The 26,004-nt window shown below is 28.7% G+C and overlaps 1 protein-coding gene across 1 annotated transcript in view; it reads right to left on the bottom strand.

Annotated features, from left to right (window-relative positions):
- The window catches only part of LOC111621392 (mediator of RNA polymerase II transcription subunit 14-like), a 122,546-nt gene that overhangs the window by 62,995 nt on the left and 33,547 nt on the right, over positions 1-26,004 (bottom strand). Inside the window, exons 9-17 of the mRNA XM_023363499.1 lie at positions 24,620-24,708; positions 20,642-20,780; positions 18,953-19,064; positions 18,743-18,868; positions 18,561-18,639; positions 17,857-18,016; positions 6,609-6,816; positions 5,787-5,877; positions 126-234 (exon numbers count right to left, since the gene is read on the bottom strand). Of these exons, the coding sequence (XP_023219267.1) occupies positions 126-234; positions 5,787-5,877; positions 6,609-6,816; positions 17,857-18,016; positions 18,561-18,639; positions 18,743-18,868; positions 18,953-19,064; positions 20,642-20,780; positions 24,620-24,708 (1,113 nt within the window). The remainder of the gene's footprint in view (positions 1-125; positions 235-5,786; positions 5,878-6,608; positions 6,817-17,856; positions 18,017-18,560; positions 18,640-18,742; positions 18,869-18,952; positions 19,065-20,641; positions 20,781-24,619; positions 24,709-26,004) is intronic.

Here is a 26,004-nt window from a genome sequence, read left to right as displayed (position 1 = left end):
ATTTTAATTTATTAATTATATAAATTTATTAATAATATAATTAATAAATAAATAAATTAATAATATTATTAATAATTCCAAATTAGATAAGAGTAAAATTGTATAAGAATTTACTACTACTTTACCTCAACGAGCCAAGCCCTTGTTCCCTTTCCTTGCAAACGTATAGTACAACTAAGTAGTGTTGATTGAAGAGCATTAATTGATTCAATACACCCATCATATGGAGGCATTCTAAATAATTTATTTATTATTTATATTATAGTTTTTGTATAATAATTATTATAAATTGTAATTTTTTGTTTTAGATAAAATTAATAATTAAAATTCTATACAATAAAATATTCAGAACATGTAAAAGAAAAAACATATTGATAAAATTTTATAGTGTTGATCATTAAATAATTTTTTAATTATGTTTTATTACTATAAAACTGTAAGTGTTATACTTTAATATTTAAAATATTTTCAAAACTAACTTAATAAAAAAGTTACCTTAAATTTATATAGAGAAATTTTGTTATATTGTAGTGTTACTATATAGAAGATATTTAGATGTCAACACCTAACAGTTGACAAGAAAATTTAAAGTTATTTTTCATTTAAATACTATAAATAGTTTTTTTTCTATTATTTACGATGGGAATATCATACTTTAACTGAAAAAAAAATTATTACAGAAAAAACTAACAGGTGATTTTATACAAAAAGTGGAATTGAAAATTATGCAAACTCCCTTTCATCCAGGAGAAACTTAAACTAAATTTCTACTTTTTCTGTCTACAACAAGGCAATTTACTCATCTGACCAATAAAATTATGTTATTCTGTAGTAAAGAATATGACATGAATAAAATATACAGTGGTGTATTGTACTTTGAATTTAATTCATTCCAGGAGGCCATTCAAACTCCAAATTGTTTGAAGTCCAAATCAATTTTTCCTATTAGAAATAATGAAAAGCAAATTAATCCATTCCCAGACTGTAAACAATATCCATTTTGATAAACTTCAAAAAGCAAATGCACATTATTTAAGGTACAAGTAACATAACTAAATTTCTTAATAATACATTAAAACATGAAAACAATTAAAAAAATATGTAAGCACTGTACAATAAAATGAAAATTGCATTTAGTGGTCATATACTGTCAACTTCATCATCTAAACATGATTGCCAGATCTGCCATGGATACCAGATCACCATCTGCCATGATTGCCAGATCACCATGGATACCAAAAATAAGTTCCTTTTTCATGCCAATTGTTTATATTACAACCTTTCTCTTAGCCTTTGTTGCTTCCACACACTTCTTGAATGCCATATTTACAAAGTACGATTATATTGGATTGAGCAAAAAAATTTTATGTACTTTTAACATCTGTCATTACTTAACATAGATGTTTGATTGTATTCTTTGTTCAGAAGCTTATTTTGAACTTTTTACTTCATATTTTGTTTGAATAAAATCAAGTTGAAATGTCTTCAGATAAAAAGCATATCAGACATATTATGATTTATGAGTTTTGGAAAAGATATAATGCCCTACAAACAGTAAAAAGAATCTGTAATGTATATGGGGAAGATGCTCCTAAACTTCAACCATGTCAAATGTGGTTTAAAAAGTTCTGTTCAGGAAATTATAAACTGAAAAATACAAAATGTACCAAAAGCTGTTGATGAATAAAAACTGCAGGAAGCAATTGTTAAAAATTGACAAATAACACACAATATATATAATCAAACACACAAAAATAAAGTGGAAAAAGCACTGAAAACATACAAGTGTAATGTAAAAGTGAGAGATGATTTGGGTACACAACAGATTGTGTTTATGCTTCAGGTGCATTTTTTCATTGTCTTCAGTTCAAACTTTGAAGCATTGTTTGAACTCAGAAGTGAATTTTTGTCAAATTTAACATTCAAACTCTGACGTTTTCAAAGTACAAGTTACCACTATACCTTTAAATGTAAAAAATTTACACAGAAATATTTCAAGACAACTTAACGTACAGTTTGCTTAACATAAATGAAAGCTTATTACTTTATTCTGCAATTAGCTCATGTCTCCTCTTATGTGAAAAATACATAACTTGGAGTTATGTTTTATTACATACCTTGTGCTAGAATGTGTGAATTGAATGAGGAGATGAATTAATTTAATGCAGTTTAATGTGTTTTCCTACAATTGATATTACTTTACATTACTAGTTTATGCATGTCAGATATTTTTTTACATAAGTCCATATTTATACATGTTGAAACTACATAAATCATGATCCACTTTTTGTACATCATTTTTTAAATTATTTCCACTGATTAATTTTTGTTTTTCCACAAAACTGTTCAAATACATTTATATTTTTATACTGTAAACATCTGGATTCTGTTTTGGAATATTACTTAATAGAATCTTCTGTTAAAAGTAAAAGTGCTTGAATTATACTGACTTTTATTAAGTGTCCTCTCAACACCAGTCTATTTAAAACTTTATTACATTGCACAGTGTAAAATATAGCTTTACTCATAATTAAACTTAAAATCTAAATTAACAAAATCTTCCACATAAATAATCAAATAGTTTAATAACAAACAATTCTAGATTATAAAAATTTAAATCCAATTTAAAATTTATAATTTAATTTTATACATATATATATACATACTGCAGAGTAATATATATACAGTAGATCCCCCTATAAGACGGTAGATACGTTCCGTTCTTTATGAATCAATTTTGTAGGAATCACAGTTTACGGACTACGGCTGTTTGAAAGGTTTTCTTCCATAAAATTAATCAATTCTAGACTAATTCGACTCAACATTTCCAAAATACGTATATTTTTTTGGAAATAATCCGTATAAACTACGTTATAAACAAAAAATTGTAGAATTACTTACCGAGTGTGCACCATTCGACTACACCCGTTGCTAAAGCTTGTTTTCGTCACGGAACAGCGCATCACTTACTTTTTACTTACTTTACTTTAATTTTTATTTATTATGTACAAAGTACATGCCCTGACCCTGCATGTAGCATTATCAGGGCTAGAGTACAGGTATGATTAATTACAATTACACTATAAATATGACCGGATTACAATAGATAATTGTAAAGAGTGAACAAAGAACAGAGATATATACATATGTACAAGCCGCAGGGAAATCGCACTCACAACAATTCGCATGGAGTGGTCCCTACAGAAAGAAGGCAACACTGATGCCTATGAAAGCAATTAGCTGTGAAAGCTGGAATTATTAACAGTGTAAATCCTCTTAGCGAACTGTATAAAATTATGGTAAATTTCTTTATTTAACCAAATGTCATGATGCTTGAATGGCCAACTGATCTTGTAGGTTTCCAACAATATCTTAAATTCAATCTTTCCCTTTCAAAAGCGATGCAATTAAAAAGATAATGATCTGGACCATCCTTAACATCACATACGTTGCATGCATCAGATGTGTAATTTACGAATCTTGCCAGGTAATTAGCGAATTTACCATGGTTGGTAAATATTTGATTAGCATAGAAATTAGGTGAGTACCATTTAGTCCGTAGATGCTGTTGTATATCAGGGATGAATTTATAACTTATGTGATCCTTATCTAGGTCCCAAGTTGTCTGCCAGAGTTGTATAGTTTCCTCCCATAACAAACTGCGCAGTGAACATCGACTAATTTTCTTGTAGACAATATGTTTCTTGTCCAAAGTAGTGGCAGACTTGGCAAGAGAGTCAGCTCTCTCACTGCTCTCTGCAATGAGAGAGCTGACTCTCTTGATGGGCTTTAACCCATGTTAGTTGGAATTTACAGTTTGACAGTCGGATTTGATTTCTTATGTTCTCAGCTAGAGGATGCAGTTTTGTACTTTTAATAATCTTGTATGCAGATAAGGAGTCTGTGTTTATAGTAACACTAATGTTGTTGTGACTTTTATCAATGGTTTCAACAGCCTTCCAAATGGCATACAACTCTGCCTGGAAAACTGTACACCTGTCATCAAGGCAGAAAATCTGATGTGTTGTTTCCAGCAAATTTTCATACACAACAAAGCTGCAGCCAACAGAGTTATTTATCTTCGAACCATCAGTGTAGATGTCTATATAGTTGTTATTGGTATTCTCCTCAATGTTGGCAGTATGACCAATAGGAAATAGAGTCTCACTATATGGTATTGTCCATTCTATGTCTTCTTGTTGGATGGTATTGTTCGAAATCGTAATATTGCTGCCCCACTTAATCTGCTGATACTTTTCCCTCTGAAAAATCTCAAGATCTATGGGAGGTTTCCTAGCAAGCACCTGAAGGCATCAATTACTCATGATACGGTAATATTTAGTCATTAAAAGAAGCGCTCATCTTTGCGATGAGATGAACTTTCTCTTTGTGTGAACCTTTCTAGCTGCCCACCCCCAGGTGCCACAGGTTACCATCGGTAGAAATATGCTGTCATATATTATAGACATAGTGTCATTGTTTATTCCCCATTTTCTTTTCGCAACCTGAGCGAAGGAGTTCATTATCATTCCTGTGCGTGAGGACAGATACTCAACATGTTTGTCCCATGAAAACCTGAAATCAAGAAATACTCCCAGGTACTTCATGGATTTTTCTATCTTAATCGTGCTATTATTCATTTTCAAGTGGGGTGGTCTTAAGTACAGGTTCTGTTTTCCCGACTTATTGAATGGAACAGCGCATCAAACGGCGGCCGCAATTTCTGATATTATTTTTCTGCGAAAACTTTGTTGACCTATGGNTTCATGGATTTTTCTATCTTAATCGTGCTATTATTCATTTTCAAGTGGGGTGGTCTTAAGTACAGGTTCTGTTTTCCCGACTTATTGAATGGAACAGCGCATCAAACGGCGGCCGCAATTTCTGATATTATTTTTCTGCGAAAACTTTGTTGACCTATGGAGACATCATTAATATAAATAATTTTTATGGCCGTTGAATAAGAAATGTTTCTTTCACAAGAAACGTATAAAATTATAGTGCTATATTAGACTTACAGTACCTAATTTACATACTGTACAGATGATAGCTAGCCTAAACTCTCCGTAGCGCCACTAGACGGTGAAAAAAAAATATATAATTATAATAAAGTTACAATAAATTAAGTTAATATATAATTATATATATAGTACCTAATTTATATATAATTATATGTACAGACGAAACTAAACTCAATTTACCCGCCTAAACGTCCGCAGCGTGGCGCTACAGACGGCGGGAAAGTAGTTCGGCTGCCCGACGACGTTTTACATAATTATAGGAGTTTTTTTACTGTTGTGTACGGATACTGCCACAATTTTTTCGCCGTCTTATAGGAATCGTAACTATAGGAAACAGTTTTATAGGGGGATCTACTGTATATATATATTAGTCTGGAGTGGTCCCAAATTCTATTGTCTCTAACTGCTTGAAACAATAAGTCTTAAGTAAATAGAATTTGAATTATAGTAAAGCTTCAAATTCATGCATTTTGCATATTTACAGTTCAATATTTACAACCATCTTTTTATATTAGCAAAACTAAAATTCACTTATTTGTGGAAGGATTAACAAAAATATAATAAAATAACAGATGAAGAGACAATTAAAATGATTTTTAATGATTTTATCTTAAATGCATTTTCCTGAAATTCATATTGTCAACTGTTAGACCTTGCTAATGGATTCATTAACATGAAGCTTCTACTATATAAAGAATGCATTTTTTATTACTAAATGTTATTCAGTATTTTTAGTATATTCATTAAGAAAAAAATAATACATACTGTACAATTTTTACAACAAAATTTGTTCCATTTGCTTCAACTTGCATTCCTTGGTGACAGATTCCTCTTTTGATTAACTGAAATAAAAAACCTTATTAAAAACTGTGATGATAAATTATACAATCTGCTATATTTATTTATTATTTAATACCCAAATTTATGATGGTAATTAAATGTAATAATTTTGTTTAAGAATTACATTAAATAATTGGCGAATCTTTTTTTATATTAAATAAAAAACCTTATTAAAAGAACAATATATAAATTCTTTAAAAGTCACCTATAACAATCGATCAATTTTCGATACGAGGANAATCAATGTTTTATTTAAAATAATTTTTGCTCACTATTAAAAAATACATAAAAAGTGAATATAATTTAATAATCCTTTTACTACACTACATCTTTTAGAATTTAATTCAAGATATGATTTTGTGAAGTTATTCAAAAGTTTGTACAAATTAAATCCATTAATTCAATTTTTTATGGTATTTGTTATCCTATAAAAATATTTATATTCATAATCTAACTTTCCAAATAAATGAAAACATAAAGCTAATTATCAAAATTCAGGTTATAGAAGTATTCCACAACATAAATTACTATATGAGATTTTTTACACATAATATTAAATCTATCAACACACAAAGAAATTAAATAATCAAACTTTAAGAAATGATTTAAGAAATATTTTCTTATATTGTATGATCATTGAGTTTTTGCTATAAATTTCTAAACTTTATTTAATCAAATTAATCATAATGAACAATATTTAATCAATATATTCTTACAAAAAATGGAAATTATTATAAAGTAATTTACCATCAATTTTTGTACATGGTCCATGTGTAATAGCAAATGTATCAAGCTGTAAAAAATTAACAACTTTGAGATATGATTTAGGCAACTCTGTTTCTAATGCTGTATCATCTTTATGATCAATTGCTTCATCTTCTAATGGTTGAGGTTGGACGGTCATTAAATAATATGTCTGTTCTATTTCATTGTGTTTGCTTTTTAAATGTATAACCTTAAACAAAAAATTTAAATTTATTTTACATTGCTTTTTTTATTAAAATTAATTTTATATAAATATTAATTTTATTACTCTTTAAAACAATAATTATTAATTAAAATTAAACTTGATGACTAATTATCAATCAATCAATCAGTTTATTTGTATTAAGGCCATTAGCCAGTTACAAGGGATGTATTTTAATATCAATCAATTTTTCTATCATTATTTTATACATCATCAACCCAATTTAACCTTATTCTCTATCACATAATCTAATTAAACTATATTATAACTAGGTACATATACTCGAAATAAGACAATTTGTACCAAAATGAATACATTTATATATAACACTTTACACGTGTACATATATTTTAGTTTTCTATTATTATTTGGTTATTACAATTATTACATCAACGTGAATTTCTGGGCATATTTGTAAAGTCTATAAATTATATCTATTGTGGCTCTGTTAAATATTACATACATTGCCTTTTCATTAGTACATTTTAGTAAAAATTGTAGATCAAGACTCTATGCTAACTCTTTTGCATCTTTACAGTCACAAAACATATGAAATTTTGAAATTATTTTTTGACATCTTGGACACATACTCTTAGAAAATTCGATAATTTTGTTATTAATTAGTATCAATTCTTTATTTAGTCTGAGTTGCACAAAAAATCTTTTTACATTAAAAGCCAGATTTGTTAACATATAATTGTTATTAAATGGATACTCCAGAATTATATTAAACCAATCAGGTTTCTCTCTATTATGTAAATCAGGGGTGTCCAACCTTTTTGTTTCTCTGGGCTGCATTTGAAAAAGTCAAGGAGTTTGGGCCACAAGTATATATAATATATACTTGTGGCCCAATATACAAGTATGTTTAAAAATAAACATGTCAATATTATAATAAAAGGTATTAAAACTTTATCAAGAAAAAAGGATATTTTAAAAAATTACTTCTACAGACACTTTCAATTTTTACTTAGAAATAGATAAATTCATTTATTATAAAAGAGACTAAAGAAAATTTATTTGAAAAACACAAATATTTATTTTATTTGGGTCTCTAATTAATAAAAAGTGATAAAACATCATTTTAAAGTACATTTTTATTCAATTAATATAATTATAGATAATATGTAGCCGAAAAAGTAGCCAAAGTGCCAAATGATATTTTTTATGTCAAGCAAAAAAAAGTAGCCACATTTGGCGCAATGTAGCCAAATCTTGCAACATTGGAAGAAATACTAAATAAAGCTGGAGTTGTGAATCAAAGGATTATAGACCCAAGTGCGGGGAAAAAGAGGCAAAGGACAAAAGATAAAGAAGTGAAAAAGGTTGAAAAATTACAGGTCCATATTTGCTTAACAGAAGATCTATTTAACGTTTCTCACTACTACATCTTTTGTCCTTTTTCATCTTTCCCTCCTTTTCTCAAATTTGGGTCTATAATCCTTTGAGTCACAACTCCAGCTTTATTTAGTAATCCTTCCGCATTCACACATCTCCAAGTATTTGAAAATATTTTCTTTCCACTCAAAAATAAAATATGAATAAAGGTTTACAGCATTGTGAAACTTTTTTTGAGTTTATGCTGTTGAAATAAATAAATAATAAAAAAATTAAAACATTTGTCGGTTTTGTTTACACATTTATTGGGCCACATTGGAACTTGCCTTGGGCCACATGCAGCCCACGGGCCACAGATTGGACACCCCTGATGTAAATCTTCAATGTCCTGTGATAGTGAAATTTCTAAAACATTTTGTATTAATTGTTTACAATGTTGATCACTTATCTCAAGTAAATCCAGGAATAATTTTATAGAATAACCGAAATAGATCAATATTTTTGATAATTGTGTCACTCAATTCCTATCATGCTCTTTCACCAATGATTTCTGGTATAATTGATATAACAATATCGTTGATAAATTACCTGCATCTCTTAATTTAAATAAAAATTTCATATATCTCTTTATTAAGGTTGCACTTAATTTGTATCTGCCCAGCTCTAATCTGATTGCACTGCCTGGTATATTATATTCCAAAAAGAAAATTCTGCATATAAACTTGTTCTGAATTATTTCCAATTTTTGCCAGTGACTAAGACTCCAAATTGGGACTGCATAACCAATTGAGTTCATGATAATGGAGTTAAACAAATGGAAGTGCACTTGAATATTCTTTATTTTAGCCTTAGAAAATAGCCTTACCAAATTATTTAATAACCTATTTGCTCCATTGGCAGTCTTTTTATACTGTTTATCAAAAGATAAATTTGGTGTTAAGGTAATACCCAAGTATTTTGTTTCTTGAACTACTCTCAATTCTTTATCAATGAAAAAAACGCATGTGTTTCTTCGGTAAGTTAGCTCCATTCCTAAATATCATAACTTCAGATTTCTTTGGATTTATTTTCAATTTCAGCTCACCAAAATAATTCTTCACCAACTGGATCTTCCTTCGTAAAGCCGCAGCTGTTGGAGCAATAATTACTATATCATCCATGTAAGATATCAAATGAACCAATTGGTTATCTATTAAGAACCTGTCATCTTCATTCGCAAAGCAACTATTTACATCAAATGTGTAAAAGTTAAATAGGTGGGGAGACCAAGGGTCTCCTTGCAATAAACCTCTGCTTGAAACAAATGGCCGCCACTGAGTATGATCTTGTTTAATTGTAATTTTATATTGACCAAATAGCACTCCTATAATATTCGTTAAACATTCATCTGCTTGATAGTATCTCAATTTTATTTGTAAGTCTGCAATACTTACAGAATCGTATGCTTTTCTAGGTCTAAAAACAATGCAAAAACCTTCTGTCTTTTTTTGATTAGCTGTAACTGAACAATTGCTATTAATATAAAGAGATCCAATTGGATGCCATCGTTTTTAGTGAAAGCATATTGGGTTTCATTCTTGTAATTATTTTTTTCTAACCAATTGTTAAACTTTAATGACAAAACTGCTGTAAACACTTTATGTAATCCAGATAACAGTGTGATCGAATGATAATTAGTTGGTATTGACCTTTCACCGTGTTTATATAACATGGCAAATATTACCTCGTTCCAATTATATGGTACAACTCCTTGCTTATAAAACCTACAAAACTGTCTAGACAAAAAATTAACCATTTCTATTGGAAAGTTCTTAATTATAAAATTGGGAATTGAGTCAGACTCTGGTGCAGAGTTCTCCTTTAGCTTCTTTATACAATACTGCACTTCTTCAGTTTTAATTTCCTCCTCTAAGGAGTTACCTTGTGGTGCATTTATGTCTTTAATCCATAAGCAACCTTTACTCTTGTAATCTTCTGAGAAGATTCTAAAATAATGAAGCCAGTCACTATAGGGCACTTGAATTGTTTCTCTGTATACTGACTTAGTAACTTGAAAATCATTGACTATAGTCCAAAAAACTTTTGTGTCTTTAGCCTTAGTTAATTTGTCCCTGATCTCTAGAAAATATTTTTTCTTCTTCGCCTTCACTAGGTTGTTATATACTCTCTTACTATTTAAATACTTCTTCAGTGATTCCTCAGTATTTACTTTTCTGAATCTTTGTAGGTTTTTTTTTGCTTTTTTAGTTTATAAAAATAACACTTACCGTGTTTTTCCGAAAATAAGACAGTGTCTTATATTAACTTTTGCTCTGAAAAATGCGCTAGGTCTTATTTTCAGGGAATGTCTTATTTTTTCGAAGAAGAAAACTTCACATTTATTATTGAACAAAAAAATTCCGAAGTCGAACTTAGACGAGAGTGACGTATATCCGGTGTGTCGAACTGTCGCCTTTTTATAGCGTCAACATCAGACTTGATGACCAATTAGTGCTTACTGAACCGTAACACTATGCAAATGTCATGTGGCGTGATTCCCGGCCGACCAATTAGCCATCACCAGCCGTAACGTTATGCAAATCTGTGATTCCCAAGCCATAGTCTTATGCAAATCATGCCGTGTGGCGTAATTGTCTGTTGACCAATCAGTGGCTGTACTTTCAAAAACCCAACGGCCACTTTCAACTATCTGTCGATGACCGTTACGATTAAAAAAAACTTCGCTAGGTCTTACTTTCGGGGTGAGGTCTTATATTTCGCAATTCAGCAAAATCTGTGCTAGGTCTTATTTTCTGCGGATGTCTTATTTTCGGGGAAACACGGTATTATCAAAACATTTATGTTTGTATTTGGCCAGATTTATTCCTGTACTTCTCTTAAAACAGTAACTGTCTAAAATTGTTATTAAATGGTTATAATTATCGATTGGATTATTCTCTCTTTCATGAATCAATAAATCATCAATATTATTAGATATTTCATTAATAAATTTAAATTTATTATAAGTTTGTTTTTTTCCTTTGTTAATTTTACATTCTTGATTTAAACTATACCTTCTATTTCGATCTTCTACGTTTCCTCTCAGTTCTAGACGGATCTATGTCTAATACAGACATCATCTGACACTGATCTAGAATGAATTCGGAACATATAGTCAATAATTGACTTTCCCAATGGAGATACAAAAGAAAACTCAGCGGGGATATCACCCATGGTGCTACCATTTAATATAAAAAACTCACTTTCCTGCACAAAATCTAAAAGAATTCTACCTTCCACATTTACTGTTTTGTCTTTGGATGCTCTGCTATTAATAATGTTTGTATTTTTTTGTTTGCATTTTGTGTCCATTATCTCTCCAATCCGTGCATTAAAGTCCCCTCCCATTATCCATAGATTTACAACACTTGACCACTGATCGATGTTTCTTTTAACTTCTTTTAATATCAACTTTTTATCTGAAGAAGGGGCCAAATAGATTAATATAATTCCCAAATATAATTCTCCCCAACACATTTTAGTTCTTTGATCCATTTCTATCACCACAAAAATAAAATTGTCTGTTATATAATAATTAAAAAGTTTTCCAACGTTTCTCTTGATTATCAGTACCAGACCACCCAATGGATGGCCCATTCTACTTTTTTTCTGAGCTCTGCTGAACAACAACTTATTCTCCCACATTAGATATTCCTTGTCCTCTTTACTCATTTCAACCATCCAGGTCTCCGTGAATCCAATTACAGAATGAGATTTTATATAGTTTTTAACTGGCTCACTATACAATTTTCCCCGCAAGCCCTGAATGTTCTAAAAACTTATAAAAAAAATTCTCTCTGTCTTTGTTGGTATAACTTACAGACAGATTATCATCATCATCTTTATCAGCCCAATTCTTCGAACTCATCTTGGAGAACTGAACAAAATTCAAATTATTTTGGTTTATCTCAGTATTAAGACTATTACATCTTTTTATACCTTCCTCATCTGGATCTATAATCAAATTCCTCCTAAAAAATGGTTTATTTAATAATCTTATCTGTATTAATGTCATATGTATATATGAAATTGTCTTTTATATAATAATCATTTCTAATTATAATTTTAGTCTTGTTTAATTTCTCCTGTTTAATCCTACTCTGTAAGTGTTTCCTTCTTAGCCTCAATCATCTGCATAAATCAGCTGTAAATATTATTTTTTTCATTTCCTCACCAACTAAGTTTGATTTCGCTTGCCAAAATTCTCTGAGAATTTTATTTCTTGTATTAACAGATTCAAGAATTATTTTTATAATAGGTTTATTTTCTCTATTATTTAATTTGATTAGTCCTTCTATTTCATTATTTTTTAATTTTAACTCATTATTAATGAATAGATTAATTTCTTGCATATAATCTAATAACTTGAATGGAAAGTTTATAATTATTATATTCTTTTTAGTTTTCTCGTTTACAAGTTTATCTAATTCAAATTCAAACATACCTTTGAGATAATCATTATTTTCCGATTTTTCGTCCAATTTTTGTAACTTTTGATTAATTTCCTTCATTTTGTCTTTGTAATTCTTATTCTATTCTTTCAATGCATTTACTTCTGATTTAATCGATTGAATCTCAATATTTAGCTGACTAAATTTATCCTGAATTAGGTCATAAATGGATTTTAGAGTATATTGAGATTCATCTATAACTTGTGATTCTGACTCATTCACTGGTTCGAAGTAATCATGAATTTTCGGATTCTTCACTAACTCAGATAGTTGTTGACTATTTCCTTCTATTTTATAATATTCCTCACTTAAAATATCTGCTAGTTGATTCTCTTTCTCTTCGTCCCTGGAACTTACCTTGCAAGGTCTGCCCTGCCCCCTTTTTTTTGCATTTCTAAATGACTTATTCGTTGTGGGGAACGGGACAGAAGTCCTGGGTTAGGTTCAACTCCAGCAATAATTAGTAATACTACAATTAAATCCAAGGGCAAACTGTTATCAAATTTCCAAATCTTTACATAATTCATTTTTCCTTCTATAATGTCGTTTTCGTACTCCAATCTACAAAGTCTCAGCACCTCTTAAAAGTTCACTCGCACACTAGACGCGCAGCTCACACTCCCAATGACTTTGATTAATAATCATTGTATTTAATTTTATTACACTGTTTACATTATGTATTAATATTTATTATTATTATTATATTATTATGATTATCATTTTATATATATATAAAATTTCAAGTTTCAAAGTAAGATTAAGTAAATACAAAACTATCTTTAAATTTATAAATAAAAACTATTAAAAAATGACTATATAAAAGACTCCAAAACTTTAAATAATAAAAACAAAATTAAATGCTTTAATGAAGTCTATTTTACAACAAAATTTGGTTCTGAATTCTGTTACAAAGTATACCCCCTTAAGGACCAATTTCACAAGTTTTAATTTTAAGGTCAAATGCTTAATCTATAGAATTATTCTCAATGCATTATATAAGAGCAGAATTACAAGGTAAATTGTCAGTTACGTTAATCAGCTGATTTGTTGAAATTTATTCTGTAGATTATTGAAAAATAAGATGGCTGACATCAATTCTGATTCGTATATGGATGACCTTTTATTTACTCTATTTTATGCTTATAGTCAAGAAATAACTAAATTATATTTTAAATAACATAATAAAAAAGTTATTTTCCATCATAAAGTGGTATATTCAAATACTATAGACTGTATCTGCAAAATCTACTAATATGTGTTTGTAGTTATTTGCTTTTCATCCTCCATCTTGTTTACACAACCTTGATAATATGACTGCATAGTAAGAATTTTTTTAGCTAAGTGGCTGGTTGATAACTGCTGAGTCAAAGTATCTCAAGCAACAAGCATATCTAATTCTTTAAATTTGTGAGAAGGTTAAAATTATTACCCATATAACTTCTGGTATATTCTGTAGTTTAAATGGTAACTTGTGCAATTGGCCCTAAAGCATTTAATTTTGTCTTTGTAAGAAATGACTATTTTTACTATTTTAGAAATAATGACAACACTGATGCAACTATTACAGCATTTTTTCAATCATTATATTTAATACATATTATTTAATATTAATAACTGTAAATAATTGCATCACTTTTATCACAATAAAAAAAATTATTCGTAACTACTAGGGTTTCTCATTTCCTGGTCCTTTGCTTGTCCTGAGATTTCAAGAAAAAGTGAACTGTTTCCTGAGATCCTGGGAAACCCTGGGATATAATTAATTATTTTTAAAATATAAAATAAATCTTGAAATTGAATGATATACAGTAGAACCTCCATTATCCGGATTTTCGATTATCTGGATTGTTCAAAATAAACAAAAATTTTACGAATTTGCTGATTTGCACTTGGCAAATTACGACACTGTTTATGTACATGATGGAATGCATAACTTTTTTTGTTTCAACAACGTCTCATCCAGCACAGTGGTCGTAAACTTTTAAATATATTTTACGTAGTAATAAAAATATAACTTAACATACGTATTTATAAATAATTTATATTCAAATTACATCATTTCTATGACCAAGAGCGGCGTAAGGCATGGACGATGTGGGCCACCGCCTATGCCTCGCGCCTCAAAGGTTTATGCATTACTTAAAAGCCACGAACGCGACAAAANACAACTTGTTGGTTATTCAAGTCAATCTCGACTTTCTTTACATCCAAATTCCGAAGAGCTCTCTCTACTGAATTAACGCATGACTGACAAGTCATTTCAACATCAAACTCAAGCTGGAATTAGGTAAGTTTTATTTAGTTTCTTGATAATGATAATAACGTAATAAAAATCTTAAGCACATACTACCATCATTTTGACGCCATGTTAAGATAGGAAGCATGCTATGCCAATATCTTTGTATGGCTGGTTAGGGTTTCTCATTTCACGGTCTTTTGCTTGTCCTGGGATACTGGCAAAAAGTGAACTGTTTCCCGTGATCCCAGGAAGTCCCGGAATATAATTAATTATTTTTAAGATATAAAATAAATCTTAAAATCAAATGATGTAATTATTTTTCATTTTTAAGTAACTTAATATGTCCTGCAACATCCAAAATAATAATAATAATGCTGTGTAAAATATGTATAAAAAATTTCTTTTGAATTACATAGAAATTTTCACAAATAGAAAAATTTATTAGTTTGTTGAAAACTGCTTACAACAAAAAAATGCCTTTGAACTGAGTTGAAAATTTAAAGAAAAAAGTAAACTTAGATCTTCTAACTTAGAAGGTAATTTTAGTTTTTTAAATAAAACATAATACAAAATGTTAATGTTAATTTTTATAATAAGATTTTAGAAAGCAAAGATGGTCAATACTCCAATCACTCAATCCAGTTCTTATTTTAGTAATGAAAAGTCCTGCTACCGAGAATACCCTTTCCGATTCAGTTGACATGAGTGTAATTGTCTTTAAAGCATTTAATAGAAGACAGATGTTATGCGTTTTTTCACCTGTAGCCTAGATTTCTAGTTCGTTTTCAAGATGCATTGTAGTAGCCTACTTCTTTTGCCCTCTAGTATTCTTGATTTGTCTACATCAGCTGCTTGCTTTAATAGTGGCATCAAGTTTATAGCCCAATAATTTGGCAGTTGTTTGGCTTTAATAATCAAGTTTATGAAGAAAAACTTCATACTTGCATACTTCATACTCATTTGTATCCTTGCCCAATTTGCACAATCTAATATAATGCAGTTATTCTAGCTAGTGGATGGTTAAAAATAATTGTACTGGTGCTGTTTTACAGCATCAGCATAATTATTCAAGATATTACAGATTCTGAAAAGTAAAGAGTTTTCAGAGTCCTGCCACAAATAGGCTACATATTGATTACTAACAATCTGTGACATGCCATAAGCAAAAATTTTAAAAATGAATAAGCAGGCTTAAAATTAATACAGATGTATTCTGACAGTTTATGAGTTAATTATACTTTCTATTTGCAAAATTTCCTCAATCTTAACACAAAATTAGAAAAAAGTGAACTTTTAAGAAATTTGCAGGATTTCCCAGGATGAAAACAATATCCCAGGTTAAGAAAAATAGCCAGGATCTGGGATCCTGCTAGAGAAACCCTAGTAACTACTATTAAGGTATTTAAATATTGAAATTTCTTTTCATGCATTATATGAGAATAGAGAGTGCAATATGCAATAATTGAAAATAGCATACTAAAATGCACTAAGTTATATCAGAATCAATATGTACATAAGATACAAACAAATAGCTAACTTTACAAACCAGTTTAAAACTGGAATTATAGTAGAGTTCTGATTAATTGAAACAGTTTTTTTTATGTTAAATGAATAGAAAAAGAGTACTTTGTCAATAAAGACAAGAGAATGTAATACAATATACTTCATTTCACATATCTTGGCTGGGTGTGGTCCTTGAAAATGGATCTAGAAATTTAAAACAATTTACTCTAATGACTTCTCATAACAACATGTATTTTGAACAAAGATTAAAGAAATTTTAATGGTAACTGTATGCTTACATTTGCTTTATAAATATAGTTGTATTTAATCTAGTATAATATAATTGTATAACATTTAATCTAAAAATAAAATATGTTACACATGAAAATGCAGCCAAATAAAATTTATTTAATAATTTACCAAATATTTTTGTATTTTCCAAGGTATGGGGCCGTCCATAAATTATGTAAGGTATTTTGGGGTAGGTGGGGTCAAAGATTTCTTACGATTTCTTACTCAGGGGTAGGGGAGTAATAAATCTTATTTTTATTTTTTGATCTCGTTGAGTGGTGGAGTTTTGAATTTGGCTTCAATTTGGTGGTTTCTATTAAGAAGGCTCATTGTACCAATGCCATCTTGTGTGACATGATAGAATAATAACGCTCTATGCAATTTTTTTATTGTGGAAGAAAGGCCATGTGATGATTTCTCTCTCTTCTCTTTTCTTTTGTTTTGTATGACTTTTTGTTTACACGTTTACTAGCTAGTCAATCTGTCGAAGTTTTTTCTGCATCCTTTTGTGAAAATTAAAATTAATAGAAAAATGAATATTATGACATTGATTAATGATGATAATAATGAAAAGATTGTTAATAATTAAAAAAATAAAGTTCTTAAAATAAATTGTTCATTCGAATTCATTAAATTTTTATATTTTTAAATTTGTTCACATAAAGTCTTTTATAAATAATAGTACATATTAATTAACTAATTAATAATTATATATTTTGGACCTAAGATTATTTGGGTTTCATAAAAAAAAATTTTCTTGTTAAAATCTTTCTTTAAAATCATGCTTAAATTTTACGTAAGATAGGGAAGGGAAGGGAGGATCAAAGAAAATATTACAGTTTCTTACACGGGTGGGTGGGGGTCTAAAATGGCCAAAATCATCCTTACATAATTTATGGACGACCCCTATCCTTAGTCTATATTAACTCAAATAATCCACATTTTACTGTATTCTTTTTTATATAATTGAACATCATTCTACAATTTTATTAATCATTTAAATTTTTCTCCTTTCCTTAACAATTAAAAAGTTAAGAATTGTTTTAAGAGTTGCAAGATTAAGTTCACCACAGCAAAACTTCAAGATAATATAAAGATTATATTCATATAAATATCTGTATAAGTACATAAAATATATCTTAAAAATTGAAAAGATTGTAAACTTACTATATAAAAATTCTGATGTTTGCAAAGTTTAATAAATAATTTATGAGTACCAAATTTTACAAGTGGATGATCTGAAGGCACATTTAATGATAATTGTTCACTAGCCATTGCTGGCAAATGTTGAATTGTTTTCTCACATCGTCTCATTGTTATCCAAAACCTATTTTAAAAATATAAAAAGTTTTTATATTTCTAAATGTAACAGCATTGTAAAATATATAAGATATTTAGATTTCTGTTTTAAATTTCTTTGAAAGATGTTTAAAAATGAAAACTGAAGCATCAAATAAATCATGAAAATATCAAATCTTCTCGTAAAATGATAAAAGTATCAAAATTTTTTATTTTAAGATTAAATTAAGATGAGAGAAGCATTTAGAATGCCAATAGAACTTCCAACAAAATGTACATTAAAAACTAATAAAAAAAATTGCAAAAGAAATTACTAAAAATTTTTAATTTGTTTTAAAATTTATTAAATACATTTTCAATATAAAATCTGAAGAATATATTTTTGATTATTGATTTACATTTTAATAAATTAAAGTCCTCCCATTTTATATTTATTACATAAAATAATAAGATATTATATAAAGTCATTTTCCAGCAAGTAATTTACGGTAAATTACCTGAAAATTTATGAAATATAAAGTAATTTAAGCAGAACTGAGTTATATTACAATAATTAGAATTTCATTACAAACCTTAATTCAGATATTAAACTTTCCAGTTTGCTTAAATCTTTATTAAACGCTTCCTCTATATCATCCATAAATGGTGGATCTAAACATTTTAAAAAATAATAATAATGATTAAAATTCAATTATATAGCTGTATAAAAATTTCAAATCAAAAATAGTTAATATACAATTTATTTCATATTTACCAAATTGTGGCACATGTGCAAGGAAAAATCCTGTGTGTGTATCAACAGTAACTAACAACTGTTCAGACTGCATGCAAGGCTGAAGTAAAGGAATGTGTAAAACAGCTGGAGAACCAGATATAACACCTAAATTTTATTGAAATATATACATATTTAATATAACTTTTACACTAATCTAAATTAATATTTTACGTCTTGCAAATTTCTTACATTCACTTATTCCCAACTTTGGCTTTATTTCATCTCTTAAATCTGCTAATCTGTGTTTTGTACGAACATGAACTGTATGTATTAGAAGTTTTTCAATTGATAAATGGTCTGACTGTAAAAATTATTGACATTTGTTATCAATATTAAAATATTTATTATTAATTAAATAGATAAACATTAAATAAATAAAATTTAATATTAATATTAAAATATAGTTGTACATAAATTAACAAATTCATGATTAAGAGATAAAATTTACAGCTGAAAGTCTGAAGATCAAGAAATTAGAAGGATAAGTTTCCTAATTAATAATTATCATTCCAAATTTATTATTTCTATAACTGATGTGAGAGCCCAACTTGGTAAAAAAGTTTTTTGAAAAAAAAAAAATCATAGGGGATATGATTATATCTTTTCCCATGAACTTGCTTCCTTGTCCAAGGTGACACATCAAATGTGTCCCCAGAAACCTAACTGAAAAAAACTTACCATTAAACTGTAGAACTAAATACAGTAGAGCGTCATTTATCCGAATCAATTAGGGACTGGGGTTGTTCGGATAACTTATTTTTCGGATAACCAATTATGCATGAAAAAATATATTAACCTATCCTGTGTTGAAATTTTTTCTGTTGTGTATCACTTCGCGTTGAATTTTCATCAGTTTAACACTGATGAAAGCCTAATGTAAACTTTTTAAAATAATAATCGTGGCTATTGTATCGTTAAAAATTATTTCTTTAATTTTTACAAACAAAATAAATATATTGAAAAATATAAAAACAAAAAAAATTATAGTTTAGAAGTTAATCTAGTATCAAAAATGTTCAATTCAGCATGACATACAAAATTGCTAGTGCTGCCAGCTAAAACACACACATCAATAAAAAAAATATTGGAGTAGCCCAAGATATAGCCAAAGATTGCAGCACCACAACACTAGTGAAAATTTAAATTTGCCGACTGGAATTCTTTCGGATAACTGATATTTCAGATAAACGACACTCTACTGTATTACCAAAAACGGGCAAGAAAAGTGAGGGGGAGGACCCCAAAATAAAAGAACAGGTCCAATGATGACACAGAGAGTTTGTACATCCTCAAAGGTTGGTCATGTGCACTTTGCTGTCGATACTCCAATAATAGCCAGTAATCAGAAGCCTAATTGCTGACAGCCAATGACCCAAAGGACCCCAAGTACCCACCAAGGACTATAGCGTCGCCTCCTCCAAAAAAAGAGCCCAAATAAAGACAGCAATCTTCAGGTAAATACCACACACAAGCGTTTGTAAACTCTCTCTCTCACACTTAAAGCTTATATGTAAATTTTATATAATCAATAAATGGGTATTATTTTTCACAATCAAGTTGTAGAGTGCATTTCTTTCGCCAATCTTTCTCCATCCTAAATCCGACCACCTACAGACACAACTGCTTGTGCAAAAGACAAACTTAATGGCCATCGAGGTTTCTGTGTCTGTCCTTAAAGACATAGTGGTGTCAGACCTGACAACTCAGTCATCGCCCTTCAGTCCCATGATCATAGCAGGTCACTTCGTGCATTGTCATACTAGCAATAGCTATTTTTGAAAATATATTATAAGAATGCAAGTATACTTTAAGAAAAGATGATAGAGTTTTTTTAAATAGTATATTTTATTATTAATTTTACTTAATTTTCATTGTTACCTTGATAGCTTGGTCAGCCAATATCGAATCCTTGCCAGTTAATGATGGAACATGTGATACTTGAAGTGGTTTACTACTATCTATTGGATCAACCTGAACACACAATTTATATTCTTGATTTTCTCTGGCAATTTGTTCTCTGTTTAAAAAAAGCAAAATTTCTTGTGTAATATAATTACAGTTATATACTAAATAAACTAATACAATTTAATATTTTAACAGCATTGAGGTGATGTATATAAAAGATTTTTTCACATATTACTTGTCATACATATTTCCTTAAAATACCATTTTTAAAAAAGCCACTCTTTAATTGTAATAATATAATATAGATAATATATTAGTACTTTAAAATAAAACTTAAAATTTCTACAATTCTCTATAATTTTCATGAGACCTAATTACACGATTTGATTTAAAATTAAAAATCCTTTAAAAAATGATGTAATACTAGATACAGATTAGCATTTAAAATTTCAAAGTTATAACTATTAATATTTTGTTCTTTAAAGGTAAAAAAGAGTACAATTGTTACATCTATTAATACTCTCAACAATTCAAATTACTATTTCTACTAGCCCTGCATTAAAATGCCTTGGGTATGGAAAATTTGTAAAAGCCTATTTTTAATAATCTCATCTATTAATATAACTTTTGTAAGTAAACCTTTTTTGGTAAACCAAAAAACATTTTGGATAAAAATATACAAAATTACACACATGGATCTGTCAGATCCAGGCAATTCAAAAAAGAACTAAATCAGCAATACAGTGAGTGATCAGTTAATGAACAGTTTGGACTGCGAGCAAAAAGGCCAATGAACACTTTTGCAAAAGATTATGTTCAAACAACAAACACCTGCAAAATAAACTCAAAAAGAAGCAATACTGCATTTAAGATTTGTAAAACTATATTTTAATGGCATCTATGCATGGTTTATGGAATGAGACTTTCACAGTTTATACATAACCTTTTTTGTACTAGTTAATTTTTGTTCTCTGAATTTTTTTAAATAAAAAAATTGATAATATTATGGAGCCTAAAAAGAGTGGAGTGTCAAGAACTGTGCTCACCATAGAAACCAAGCAAGAGATAATAGCCAAGGTAGAGAATGGGCAGAAGATGTCTGATGTTGCTAGTCAGTATGGCTTGAACAGGTCTACAGTAGATACAATCTTAACTAAGAAAGATATAATCAAAACGACTCAAATAAATAAAGGAGTAACAAAAATTGCACCTGAGAAACAAAGATGTGCCATCCATGAAAAAGTGGAGAGAGTGCTTTTCATTTGTTATTACATATAACAAACTAAAAGCAATAATCATAGAAAGTATATAATTTATTTATTTATTTTTTGGGATCTCCAGAACGAATTAATCAAATTCCCACAAAAATCTATGGTAAATCAATAATCGGATAGCAAACATGGTCTTGGAATGGATTATGTTTGTTAACTGATCACCTGCACAACCTTTCTGAGACACTTAGTTAGAATCTAGAGTTAAGAGCTTAATTTTAGTTATTTCATTAAAATATTTATTTAAAATTATTTTGATAGCAAATTATTTATATAAAGTTAAGAAGGAAACTTCCTGTTTCTCACAGAGGGGAAAACAGCTCAGTTTCTTCAAAAGTGATAGTTTGAGTGCGATGTCTCTCTATCGTGGGACCGCACAACTTCCACCACACAGCGGAAGAGTGGTGGGATTTTCAAATAATTCTATTGGATGGAATTTTAGTATAAAAGATGTGAAGTCACCTTCAAACATGCTCTTACTAAGACTCTTGCCAACACTCTCATCTCTCTCCCAATTCTCAACTTTTACTCATTTCCATGAACTCTCAACTCTCCACATTGAATATGGATGTATAACAGGTATTATAATTTTAATATGTAAACTCTCTCTGTTGAAATTAGAAGTTCTCGCTTGAATAATTGTCACAACAAAGATTTTGTTTTATTCATATTTTTATTTGTTTATCGAACAGATTTTCTACAATAAATCATTTATCCTAACTGGTGTCAGGACTCTTGAGAAAGCTTTCTCCGATTTTTCTTTTATTTTACATTTCTATCCTGAATGTGGAATGAGCTTATCCCAAAGTCCCCACTTCTTACAACTTTGTGCAATGAAATAGTCTAAGATTTCCATTTTTGTTAAACATTTAATTTAAACAAGAAGTTTCAAAGAAAAGTTTACAATTTTTCTTTGAAACTTTTTGTAAAGGCTAAAATAAATCAATATCAAGTATAATAATAATAAGTGTAACAATTTATAAAAATGCAATTACATTTGTAGTAAATGATGATAAACTGTAGATAAACTGATAATCTTTTACTTCTATACCAGGAATGGCAAACCTTTTTTAAGTCTGTGTGCCATATAGTGTGTATAGCTAACTTTAAAAATGTTTATGCATGACAAAGTTTTAGACTTTGAATAATAATATTTAAAGGAATTAAATGAATACGCTTTAATTAGAATAAATGTAAAGAAGCTGACTGAAAAAAGATGATCACATGATAAATTGAAAGGATGACTGAAAAAGACAATGATAAATCAAAATTGTATGATATGTTATGTGCCACACGATTTCTCCTTACATGCCACTTTGGACACACATGCCATATGTTGCCAACCCCAGTTCTATACCAAGATCTTACAACTGATCTGTGTATCAAAATTTCCATCGGTTTCTTCCAGCTTTATCTTCCTCAGACATATTTTTCACCATTTTTTTAATTTCAATATGTACGGTACATTCTTACTTTGTGCCACTGGTATTGCAAGGGAACAAGTCTTGCTGCTGTCTCCAGAACACTAAGATTTATTATTTTGCTGCTTTTATACTAATACAAAACTTAATAATGACATTTTTTATAATTAACTAATAATTTTACTTTTTTTTATAATTTTCTAATTATATTTCTAGAATTATTAATGAAATTTTTGAAATATTTATTAATGAAAAAATAAATGGAAACATCATCAAATGATTGCCTAAATGATCAGTCTATAACTCCTCTGGAAAAATAGATGAATAGCATCTGTAATCTTCCATACTTTGCAAATAATAAAAAATTAAGAAAGAAATAAAAATAATAATTTGAAATTTGATGAAAATATTTAAAATTTTAATCAATTCATTTTATTTAAATATCTTAATTTTCTTTATAATCAGAATGAAATAAGTTAAAGACTTCATTAAAATTTGCTTATTCTATTTTTTTTTTTGTTTTTACAGTAGAGCATCGATTATCTGCCTCAATTGGGGACTCAGGCTGGTTGGATAACTGAAAAAATCAGATAACCGAAAAGAATGAAAAAAATACATTATTAGTATAGTATATTAGTATATCGCATGTAATTAGTATATCACTATTAATTAGTTAAATGTAATTAGTATATTAGTATATCGTTATCCTACTTCGCATTGAATTTTCATTGATATTGAGCTTAACAAAAATTTTTTTTAAATAATAATCATCGCTATTGTATCATTAAAAATTATTTTTAAATTATTTTATTGCTCACAAAACAAACAACCACTCATAATTAGAAAATTAAGTCTCGTTTAAATACTGGCCTCCCTTTCATGGTCGAGCCAGTGTTGCCAGCTAAAACATGCAAAAATTAAAAAAATAATAATATTAAAGTAGCCAAGACATAGCCAAATATTGTAGTGCCACATCACTAGCAGACATTTGAAATTTGCCGACTAGAACGGTCGGTTAACCAATGTGACGGTTAATCAAGGGTCAGATAATCGATGCTCTACTGTATTGATTTAATAAATATCATTTAATAGATCAAACTGTATTAACAATCAGTCTAATAAGGTAATATACTTTAATTAAATAATATATATTAACATAAATTTTAGCAATAAATAATTATTTTATTAAAATATAGCATTTTATTTGATTGCTATTTGAATTCATACTTCATAAAATTTTTTAATTATGTAAAATATACCTCCAATACGAAACAACAAGATGACTACCAGCCATATATTCTTCGACACGAATGAAATCTTCTAATCTTTCCTTTTTTAATCTTAAAACCTGAATAGAATTATTATAAGATCAAAAATTATATTTTTATGTAAATACTAATAGAAGAATAAATTAATGACTTCTGCAATTTTCCATATTACGTAAATAATGAAAAGAGAGAAGATAAATAAACCTAATAATTTAAAATTTAATAGTGTTAAAATTTTAGTTAATTTCTATTATTTAAACATTGAAATTTTCTTTATAATTACAATCAGAATAAAATAATCTAAATGAAATAAAAGAGTAATAATAATAATAATAATAAATTATTTTANATATAATATATATATATATATATGAGGGATCGTGCTGCTTAGCACCAAAACCACCACTTGGCAAAATTTTTATTAAAGTGGTAATAATAATTTAATACAGGTGGCAGTAGGTGGCGATAAAAACCTTAATTTGCTTATTCCAACATTCAGTCTGAAACTGAATCACAAAACACACTTCAGGAAAAACAGTAGAATGTCTAGATCCTATGCATTGGGAGTCCCACATACCACACACCTAGCAATTTCTTGATGTCACAAGGCAAGTTTAGGCAGAAAAACAGGGAGACATTGAGAACTGAAGGCAGTTTTTGTACAATGCTGCTCAGTGTTTCTAGATTGGAGATATTTTATTAACTGACAAAAATTGAAGAATTTTTTGGGATGACTTTTTCCACTTGGATCTTTTTTAAGTATACTAAAACAAAAAATTTTGACATGACAAAATGTGTTATTCTGAATTATTCATTAAAAAATTATTCAAAAATGATTCCTATTGCTAAGAAGAAGAGGGGCAGCTGTTTGGGTCTCTGATTCAAACAAAACTTGGTGAGCTCGTAGCCCTAAACACAAACAGCTTCTTGTCCAATTAATAGAACCCACTTCTCAAGCATTTCCAAAAATTAGACCTCTGAAAATTGAGTGTTTAGCTTATAAGTCTTTGGAAGTTTCATATCTATGATTGGCAATAGCCAAATGGATAAGATTCTAAGTAACGTAAATTCAACCCTTTGCAATTTTAGTTTTTTCTTAAAGTGTAACATAATTATCTTATTATATTTTACCATATCATTAGCATTATTATTACTATTATCATTCCTCGTGTTTAAAGCTTATAAAACAAGCCTCTGTACGTTTAACTCTTTTATGTTGTTAAATAAAACTTTTATTTTTTCACGTTTATTTTCACATATTTTACATACTATGTACTCACAAGTGAATAAGCTTCAGACATTACTGCACATGTACGAAAAAGACAAGTGATATAAAATTAGTATGGCATAGTCACAGCATTTTATTTTTTTAATTG

This window comes from Centruroides sculpturatus, unplaced genomic scaffold (genome assembly GCF_000671375.1).
Source record: "Centruroides sculpturatus isolate CEXI.00-Female unplaced genomic scaffold, Cexi_2.0 scaffold129, whole genome shotgun sequence".
In the NCBI taxonomy this organism is placed as follows: Eukaryota; Metazoa; Arthropoda; class Arachnida; order Scorpiones; family Buthidae; genus Centruroides; species Centruroides sculpturatus.
The sequence above is the reverse complement of the archived record's forward strand: the minus strand, read 5'-3'. Positions and strand labels throughout refer to the sequence as shown.